Source organism: Cnephaeus nilssonii (genome assembly GCF_951640355.1).
Source record: "Cnephaeus nilssonii genome assembly, chromosome: 12".
NCBI lineage: Eukaryota > Metazoa > Chordata > Mammalia > Chiroptera > Vespertilionidae > Cnephaeus > Cnephaeus nilssonii.
In genome coordinates, this window is record NC_137083.1 from 29,186,243 (window position 1) to 29,196,570 (window position 10,328).

Here is a 10,328-nt window from a genome sequence, read left to right on the forward strand (position 1 = left end):
ATAGGACAGAGAAGTGGAGCTGAGGAACTTGAGGAATGGCAAAGACCTTAAACATCATTTAGTTCAGCGGTTCTGAGGCTAAACATCACTTGAGGGAGCATTTTAAGAGCCCCCGGCTCCACAGTGGAGATGCTATAGAATAGATGTGGGGTAGGGCACATTTTACAGTACAATGTTTGTTTGTGTTTAAAGCTCCTGAGATGGTTGTGATGATCCCTCAGGTTGGGGAATACTCATCTAGTACAGGCTCATTTTTTAGTGACAAGAAGAAAATTCTTAGATGTCCTAAATTAATTTCAGCAGGCAGAAGGGTGGGAGAAAGAGACAGAGAGATTAATCAGTTAACAACTGCAGGGCAAACCAACAAAAAACTGCTTACATTCCTGAGCTTATGTGGAAACCCTGAATTAACTCCCAGGTAGCTATTTCCACGATTATCTAAAGAGAACAGCCAGGCGCCACTGACCACCAGGAGCCTGTGCTTCTTGCTTACACACGAACTTTCCAGGCTGTTGCCCCCAAGCAATCCAAAGGAACAAACACCTCCCTATGGACTATGTACGATCCCAAGACTAGCCCCACTTCACCCTCCCCCCCCCCCCCTTTACCTACAGCCCCTGTAAATTGTTTTCAAACAACTTGTATCTTCCTTCCCCTACGTGAGGTGTAAAGGAGCCCATCAACTCCAGGACCACAGACGTGTTGTCTCCTGCCCTGCTGCATTTGCTGGTTCAGACTTCATGCCCAATGACCTGTGGCTTCTCTGGCCAGCATGTGCTCAATAAACCCTTTCTTTTGGGAAGGCTTCAGCCATGAAAGTTGTGTTTACATTGGAAAAGGGAACAGGTCAAAAGAGGTGAAGTGATTTAATCAATGTAATTATATTAGACTAGAGGCCTGGTGCATGCAAATTCATGCACTGGGGGGGGGGGGGGGCCTCAGCCCGGCCTGCCCCCTCTCACAGTCCGGGAGCCCTCAGGGGCAGGAGGCGACCCAGCGATCAGGGGAAGGCGCCCCCATCACACCTCTGCTGCTGCCACTGCCAGCAGCGCAAGCCTCGGCTGGCCCTGGTTACCTGAGCCTCGGGCGGCCCTGGGTGGCTGGTCAGCTGCCATCTGAGGCTTGCCTGCACCTCAGGCCAGTCCTGGACAGCTGTCGGGCTGAGGGCGGGTCCAGCCGCACCATGCGCCTGCCGCCCCTCTCCCCCTGACTGGGCTGAAAGGACTGTGGGACTCCGGTGGCAGGTGCACTGTGAGCCTGCCAGCCCCCTGGCAGGGTTGAAAGGACTGGGGGCCTCCGGCAGGGCTGAGGGGACTGCGCGCTGCCATCTTGTGGCTATGGGCCCTGCCACCTTTGTGATGGTGTGATGGTCAATTTGCATATTCCCTCTTTATTAGATAGGATGAGGAAAGCAATAGGAGATACTGTTGAATCCCCAAAGAAAGAGAGGTGGACCCTGACTGGTGTGGCTGTTAGTTGAGTGCTGTCCCATGGACTGAAGTGTCCTGGGTTCTATTACCTGTCAGGGCACATGCCCAGGTTGTAGGTTCAGTCCCCATCAATGCTTCGCTCTCACATTGATGTTTCTCCCTCTCTCCCTTTCCCTTCCTCTCTTTCTCACATCAAGAGAAACATTTTTATTTTTTAAGAGAGAGGGGTGGGACTCAGAGGGATGAGGAGGAGGATAAAGTAATAAAGTGGTGTTTACGGAAAACAGACTGGGAAAAGGAGCAAGCCAAAGGGCTGATGAGAAGGATGACACATTAATAGGACTGACTGAGGCACCGTGGTGACAAGGAAGGGAGCAAGCAGTTCTTTTAAAGCCCCATTTGGTGCCCCTTGTTTTTTACCATATCATCTGACCTCTGGTGGAGGGTTGGAATTTTGTTTTGTTGTTATTATTTTGTTTTATAATCCAGATACATATGAAACTATCTCCCACAGCTCTCCAGGAGTTCGTTGCTGTGAAACTCTGCAGCACGGTTCATATCATACTGCAATTATTGTACACGAAGCACAGCTGCTCCAAGTGGGAAATGGGGTCCTCTATTAGCCACAGTCGCAGTTACCAGAAGGGGGACCTGGCCCGGAGTGGGTCTGCCTAGGGTGGGCTGGTAGTGTGTGGGTTCCTGACTTGGTGCAGGAAAGATGTCACAGCACGAGTCCAGGCGATTTGGAGAGCAGGTTTATTACAGCTGGGCACAGTGAAACAAGGAAGGGCCAAGGGTAGAAGCAGCAACAGGAGCCAGCCTTTGCGAGGCTGCTTTGGCTCTCTAAAAACGTGATGGGAAAGGAACGAGCCAAGGTGGGACGGCTCTGACTCGCTGGGAAGTCAGAGAAAAGGGGGCCTTGGGGACAGGTTCGGGGGGTGAGCCCTGCCAAGCTGCCACTGCCCATTGCTCCCCTGGCTGCAAGTCTCCTGGGTCCCTTAGAGGTTGGGAGATGCAGGCCTGTCGGGGAAGTGAAAGGCAGGTGTGCTCTTGGGAAGGAGAGTGCGCACTGGGTCCTTTGTTTTGAGGGTTTTTGAAGGCTGGCAGTTTAGAGGCGGTCTTAGGGGAGCTGTCAATAGAATACTCATCAGCTTTTCCAGGTGTGCCCTTTCTACTGATTGGTCAACACCAGGGCAGGGGGTGTTTAGTTATCACCTGGTTTTGCTGCTCTTCTGAGCCTGGAGCTGAAATACGAGTGAGACCTAGTTATTATCTCTAGGGAGGAAAGGTCAGGGGTCCACACTGAATAACCAGCAATCTGCCAGGGGAGGGAAGGCCCCCTGGGGGCGAGGTCCAGCGCCAGTGCTGCCCATTGCCAAGCGTACCAGGCACGCGGGGCTCAGGCACGCGGGGCTTTCCGCCCTGGTGGCCGTCTGCACCTGGCTGTAAACGCGCAGCCAGTCTGTTCAGCTGTCTCAGTTCCTGAAATCCACTTGCGAGGAGTTTTCTTAGCTCCTTACTCTCCTGCCTCCGCGTCACCTGGAATCCTGTTGGAAAAGCAGATCCAGAGCTCTCCTCCAGATCTGCAGAATCAGAATCTGCATTTTAGTAAGACCCCCAGGTGCTCCAAACGTACATTACAACTTGAGAAGCACTGCTCTAGAGGGTTTCCGATTTTTTAGAATGAGAGGAACAGCATTAAAATAAATAGGAAGCAAAGAGTAAACAATTTGTGATTTCAAGTGTATGATGGAGCTGGCTTAATGAACTAAGGTAGGATCCACACTCTCATTTTTAGCTGCCAGGATACACTGTCTCTCGAGCATAGGCAGAGGAGGAAGTTGCAAATGTGGGATCGTTTGAAAATATCTAGAGATCCAAGAGTCTTTTCTTCTACTGGCTTGAGGCAGAGGTCTAAAACGTTATCTTTTTTCTTCCTTTTTCTTTTTATTGACACTGGGGCCACTCATTCTGCCCTCCCGAATTCTCTGGGACCCTTGTCCCCTCCTCAGTCTCTATTATGGGGATTGACAGACTATTCTCACAGCCATTAGCCACCTCACCTCTACCCTGCATCTTACCAGACACACCCGCTTTACCCAATCTAAAACGTTATCATTTTAGTGATGGCAAAGAGCACTAGGCCCCACTCTGAGTAAAGAAACAGTAATTTGCACTTAACTTCTCCTGGCCTTAGGGTCCTCATGTGTAAAAGCAATCACAAACAAAACCCAAGTGATCATTTCTCCCAGTTCTCTATAAGTTTTTATTCTATTTCATTTCTTTTGGTAGATACTTTTTCTTCAGTCCTTTATAAAATGTTAATACTCCTGAAGTAGCTGTTGTTCAACAAACAGACAAACAAACAAAAGAACCTTGGAGGCTGAAAGCTTTTCTAAAAGTAAGATTTACTGAGCCACATGCCAGCCAAAAAAGGGCCAGGTTCTGGGGAATGAAGTCTAAACCACCAGCAGCGGTGCCAGGGAGAAAAGACAAACATGTCCACCATCCTGCAATTGATGGGCACTTTTATTCTTAACGTTTGGGGAAGAAAGATATAAATTGTTCTGAAAGAATTTACATTGGCTACAGATAAGGGGGTTGGGGAGGTGAAGAGGAGGCAGTTCTATGACAGGTACACAGTCTATAAGTAGGAAATACTACATTTGACAACAGTAAGCGCGGTCTTGAAAGTTCAGGCATACGTGGGATATGGGGGTCTAGTAGTCTGCTAAATAGATGCTTTCAGGAATGTGAGCAGTCTTCTGTTAGCTAGCCCACAGCTGGCTAATGGTTAACGACTCTGGTCTTTTTCTCTCCCTCTCCCAAGGCCTGATGTAATTTAATGTAGTGCATCTCGGAATTTTTCTCTTGTCATTGCTAACAAGGTGGGAACTTTAATTAAATACAAATTGATTTCTTTTTGGATGAGAATCCTGGGCCCTGGAAGGAGAGTAATAAAAGAAAAAGGAACAGGGGAAGGAAGAAAACGTACACACATATACACAGGTATACTTGTTTTGCTTTACTTGATACGCTGTGGACTTATTTTGGCAATGGCCCATTAAAAGTATTTCCTCTTTTTTCTTTTTCTTCTTAACCCATGCTTGCCTGTCTCCCATACCCGTGTCCCCCACCCACTTTTACACCAAGTGAAGGAAGAATGAATGAGAACCGTAAGAGACAAAATTCACCTGCTTCCCAGTTTTGCCCGGTGCTTGGGAGGACAGTGGTAGGGTTGAGCCCCCTTGAAGCCCTGGGAGTGGAGGGCTGCTGTTCCTTAAAAGTCCTTCTTTCCCCAGCCCACAAAAAAGTGGCTGAAACACTTCCACAGAGCTGACAGGGTCAATTCCCCGTTCCTCCTCAAGCAAAAATGCTGTTGCTCCGCAGGTTACTGTGTAAACGTCTGACCGTCCTCAGAGAGTTCAACCCTGGTCCCACAGCAGCAGAGGTCCCCAGTCAACGGGCTACTCCCGCGGAATTCTCCAAGGCCCTAGGATGTGGGCACAGGAGACGAGGCTCCTTACGCAGCCTGAGACTTGTCAAGTCTCAACAGTAATTGCCACAGTGGCCCCAGGCCATTAGTGTGGGTTGGCAGGGCAGGATTCCTCCATAGAATTCACGTTCTAGGGCTTGGCCATGGCTCTCTGGGGGAGGAGCAATGGAACCCTAGCATGCAACAAACGACTTGGAATGTCTACCTACCCCCACTACAGTGGAGACCCACGGGAGCATCTGGAGTGAAACTTCTCAACAGATCAGCTTGAAAGAATTAATTTGTATAGCAAGTAAATTCATAACCAAATATATGCACAATAAATTAGATCAATTACAAGTGACATGATTTCACTCACATGTAGAATCTAATAAGCAAGATAAACTAACAAACAAAATAGACTCATACTGGTGTGTGTGTGGGGTAAGGGCTGTGAAGAGGGGGGATGGAGGGAGATGGGAGATATCTGTAATACTATCAACAATAAAAATATATTTAAAAAAAAGAAATAGATTCATAGATACAGAGAACAGACTGATAGCTGTCAGAGGGGAAGGGGATTGGAGGCTGGGTGAAAAAGGTGAAGGGATTAGGCAAAAACAAACAAACAACTCCTAGATACAGACAACCATATGGTGATTACCAGAGGGAAAGGGGAGTGGGGGGAGGTAAAATAGGGTAAAGTGGGGGGAAATGGTGATAGGAGACTTTACTTGGGGTGGTGATATATTATAGAATTGTACACATGAAACCTATATCATTTTATTAACTAATGTCACCCCAATAAAATCAATGAAATAAAGAGAAAAACCAAAAGAAAAATCAGTTCTATTCTCTGCCAATCCTCCCTGACCCACCCCATAATCAGCTTCAAATTTCACATAAAACGATGCTTCATTTCTAATTTTAACACCAGTTTCCTCTTCTCCCTGTGTACGTTTTAGCAGCAGCAAATTTATTTTTTCATCACCATTTATCCCCTCTATGCCCTCTTCCCCCTCCACCCCACCCCGTCCCCCGCCGCAGTCACCACACTGTTGTCCATGTCCATGAGTTCTCGCTCTCTTTTTTTCTTTTTTGCTCAATCCCCTGACACCCTCCCCCCCGCCCCCCACCCAAATTTAAAGACTGGAGAAAGTATACGCCTCTATCAAGAACATCACTAGATAGCAGGGATCTACTAGTACATAGAGTACACAAGTACAGTGCAGACAAGTGTTCAAATTCATGTTTTTGCTAAGAATGTTTCCTTCCCCCCAGGCCCTTCGTAGTCACACTTTTGTAGGAACAGCGGCAAAGCCTCCCCTGCTCAGTTGGGTGGGACGCTCGCTGGCGAGGACCTGGTGGCCCGAGGCCCCGGGCAGGTTGGTAAGACGACAGCCCAACCCGCTGGCCAGCTGCGCAGTTCCCGGAGGGACCAGCTCATGGATGCCTGGAGGTTGACAGGAACCTCGGCCCCGCGGAATACCCTCGTTTCCACTTGGGCCCCCACTTCGGTCCTGGCTGCCCCCCAACTCGTCCCCGCCTCCAGATCTCAATCGACTCCCTCCACACACACCCCAAACGCCCCAAGCACGTGCACGGGACCCTACCTGAGCGTCCTCGTCCTCCGTCACCACCCCGACCACCGGGATTTGTCGAGGGCTGCCGGACTTGCTCTTGCTGCGCGGCCCCTGGGCCTCGGCCGCTGACGGGGCCTCGGCGGTCGCTGGGGCCTCGGCCGGCGCTGGGGCCTCCGTTGTGGGCGCGGCGGCGACGGCGTGGCGAGGCATGGGGGCTCTTCGGTCCTCCAATGTGCCCGCCGCTGAGGGACTCAGAGACGCCCTGCCGCCGAGAACGGAAGGCCACCGGAGAGCCGCCGGCCCCGCGCCGCCGCCGCAGCCCACCCGGGGACCTCTGTGCGCCCGCCTCCCAGCTGGTTGCTAACACGCCAGCGCGTTGCTAAGGGCGGGGCCAGAGACCTTGGAAGCGCCCGGCTCCTACGGAAGCCCGGGGATCCAAACTACCCCGAACCCTAACCTGCACCTCCGCGCTCAGAATGGCAGGTTTGCTTTGTGCGCTAGACCTGGGCACGTAGCTGTGCAGGTTGCGGGGCGCCGTGCGGCTCCGTTTTGGCAATGTGCGCAGGGCCTTCTTGAGAGTGGGTGGAGGGATGAGGTGTGGATGTGGGATGTGTAAGAGGCACATGATGGACGGATAGTGTTGGAAGTGGAGTTTATCTCACCCCAGAGAAGTGACCCGTGTCACTTACATTTTGCAGCCTACGACCTCTTCTGTACCTGAGTGGTCCTACGAGGCAGTTAAATAAATAAGGCGTTTCCCACAATGTGAGAAGACGTCTGAGTCAAATCATTGGATCTAGAACAAGTTCATCTCGCTTTTCTTGCCTGTTAGACAGCTGTGAGCAGTTTTGTAAAGTGGTGCTTGGCCCATAAGCACTCAGTACATGATCAAGATTACCGTTGTCTTTACTATTACTGGTTACCTACTCACTGAATCCTGAGTAATAGTCTGAGAAGGGTAAAGACTTTTAAGGAAAAGCTTCTCATGATAATCATCATTATAACTTAACCACTCCAAACACCTTGGCTGTGAAAATTTAAGAATCCTTTAAACCTTTTAATCCTTTTTTTTAACCTACAGATATTCTTCAAGATTTAAATGTTTTTATAGCTTCCATAAAATTTAAGGGCTAAAAAATTACACAGAATCTCCATAAAAAAATACATTTCATTTCACTTCTCAGGGTTTCTCTTCTCATTTGTAGAATAAGCAAGTTGATCTAAGGTGCCTTAACCAGTTCAAACACTGAATAACATTTTTGGCTCCACAAATAAAGAGAACTGGGAAAACCAGATTGGGGCTGGCAGTACTTTATGTAAATCAGAGCCAACCCCCAAGCTTCTTTGAAAGAGTCCTGAGCATTTCCGGTCTCTATTTCCTCACCTCAACGCATCCTTCTACGTTCCTCAGCCCAGTTCTCTGAAACTGCTCTGACTGAGGTCCAAGTCTGCAGACACTGTACTTGTCTGTAGTGTTTTACACTGTTGACCACGCTCGCCCTGCTTGAAACTCCTTTGGCTGGGCTTCAGCATTCTTTTTTCTTTTATCTTTACAGTTACCTATTGGTACTTTTGGAGCACCTCTCAGGCCTTACCCCTAGAATGGGGCTCAGCAGGTCTAAGTTTGCTATCACCCACGGAGAGTGCAACGGGTTTGTCAAGTGTATTATTAACATGACCTTAATTGAGTTGCACATTCCGCCGCCTACACTGTATCAAAAGCAGACTGAAACCACTCCGATAAACACAATGGAATACCTAAGACCGAGATGGTGGTGGGGAACTGACCTTTGTTCCATATCTGACCTTACGCAATAGATATTTTATTTCCTCACAGCCTGGAGGCTAGAAGTTCAAGTTCAAGGTGTCCAAGATTGGTTTCCTTCGGAAGCCTCTCTCCTTGCTTGTAGATGGCCCCATTTTGACTTTGTCATCACATGGTCTTCCCTCCATGTTAAACTGCTCTTCTTATAAGGATGCTAGTTAAACTGGATTAGGGGCCACTCATATGACCTCATTTTATCTTAATTACCTCTTTAAAGGCCCTCTCTCCAAGTACAGTCATTCTGAGGTACTAGGGGTTAGAACTTCAACATATGAATCTTAGGAGGATACAAGTCAGCCCGTAACTGATTCCAACATCCTTTGGGTTATAAATGGAATTCGTAGGAAAAAACAGATTCAAGAATAGAATATGCTTATTTAAGGCAATACTGGTATTCTTGCCTATAGGACACTGATATTTCTCCCAGTAGTGATAAATTACTATTTTGATTTAACAATTTATCACTGTGCATTTGACCAATGTAAATCTGTCCCTGGGAGATGCATTTTCTTCAAGGGCTCCAACATATCTGAATTTTGAGCCTGCTTTGTAAAAAAAAATCATTATTTCTTGTTTTATTTTCCATTTGAAGAATCCACTACCAAAACTACTGTGCTATCCTCGGTTCCCTAGAGCCTGCCATAAACAAACCACAACAAACATTCAACTGCTGCCACTTTATTGGGGGGCACTATGTCTGGGAAGCATAGTTAGGAAAAGATGGAAGTGAGGCAGGCAGTGAAGAAGGGAGTACAAATACAGGTGTTATTGAGCTGGCCAAAGCTTTGTAAGTGCAGTTAATGCTTCAGCCTTTTACAATATTTTCCTGGAGGCCTATGGATTATTGCACCTCGGAACAGCCCATCTGGGGGAAAGGAAGGAAGAATTTATCCACCAGTTCCCTCTGGGGCTGCATCTCTTTGGTCAAAGTTCACCCCTCAAGTAGGGTTGCCAGATTTAGCAAATAAATAAATACATATTAAATAATAAATATTCCCATGCAATATTAGTAACAGAATTACATTAAAAAAGATATTTTTTGGCCCTATCCAGTTTGGCTCCATGTATAGAGTGTCGGCTGCAGACTCAAGGGCCAGGCTCAATTCTGGTCCAGGGCACATGCTCAGGTTTCAAGCTTGTTCCCCAGTAGGGGGCGTGCAGGAGGCAGCCAATCAATGATTCCCTCTCATCATTGATGTTTCTATCTCTCTCTTCCTCTCTGAAATCAATAAAAATCTATTTTTTAAAAAAGTTATTTGTTGATTTTCTGAAATTCCAATTTAACTAAGTGTCCTGTGTTTTACTGGCAGTTCTACTCTCAGGACATGAACACCCGTGCGTTGCCAGGCAGCTTCAGGGGAAGCCTGAGTCTCTACGGACACTGTCCGTGGGTTTCTCCTCCTCAGTACAGCAGTGTGGCCGTGGTGGCGATGGTGGTGGTGAAGCAGGGCAGCTCCAAGCCACTGGCCAAGAGGCAAGGCCAGAGGTGCAGGTAGTGATGGGTTGGGTTGGGGCAGGAGGACTGCAGGCATGGCTACATGGATGTGGGGTGATAAATAACAATTTTCTGTAAAGGTGAATCAATATTCATCATCATATCTTGTTAGAATCTGTAGGACCATACTGCACTAGTCACTGGAAATATAGTAGTGAATAGGACAGAGTTCCTGCAATCTGGGAGCTTACAGACTATAGCTTGAATATTGTGTTGAGTCCTGGTTTTAAAAACAAACAAACAACCTTAATGACCCAGACAATGTGGCTCAGTGGTTGAGTGTCAACCGATGAACCAGGAGGTCACAGTTCGATTCACAGTCAGGGCACATGCCTGGGTTAGGGGTTCTATCCACGGTAGGGGTGTGCAGAAGGCAGCTGATCAATGATTCTCTCTCATCATTGATGTTTCTAACTCTCTCTCCTTCTCCCTTCCTCTCTGAAATCAATAAAAACATATTTAAAAAAGAATAAATGCTAGTGAAAAGAAATGTTTAAGAATACCAACTCATTAAATAGAT

At 47.8% G+C, this 10,328-nt stretch overlaps 1 protein-coding gene across 4 annotated transcripts in view; it reads right to left on the reverse strand.

Moving 5' to 3' along the window:
- The window catches only part of CFAP69 (cilia and flagella associated protein 69), a 55,488-nt gene extending 48,494 nt beyond the window's left edge, over window positions 1-6,994 (reverse strand). For all 4 annotated transcript variants that reach the window (XM_079786311.1, XM_079786310.1, XM_079786312.1 and 1 more), the window contains exon 1: window positions 6,519-6,994. In XM_079786311.1, the coding sequence (XP_079642437.1) occupies window positions 6,519-6,698 (180 nt within the window). In that variant the 5' untranslated portion in view covers window positions 6,699-6,994. The remainder of the gene's footprint in view (window positions 1-6,518) is intronic.
- Between the last annotated feature and the right edge of the window lie 3,334 nt (window positions 6,995-10,328).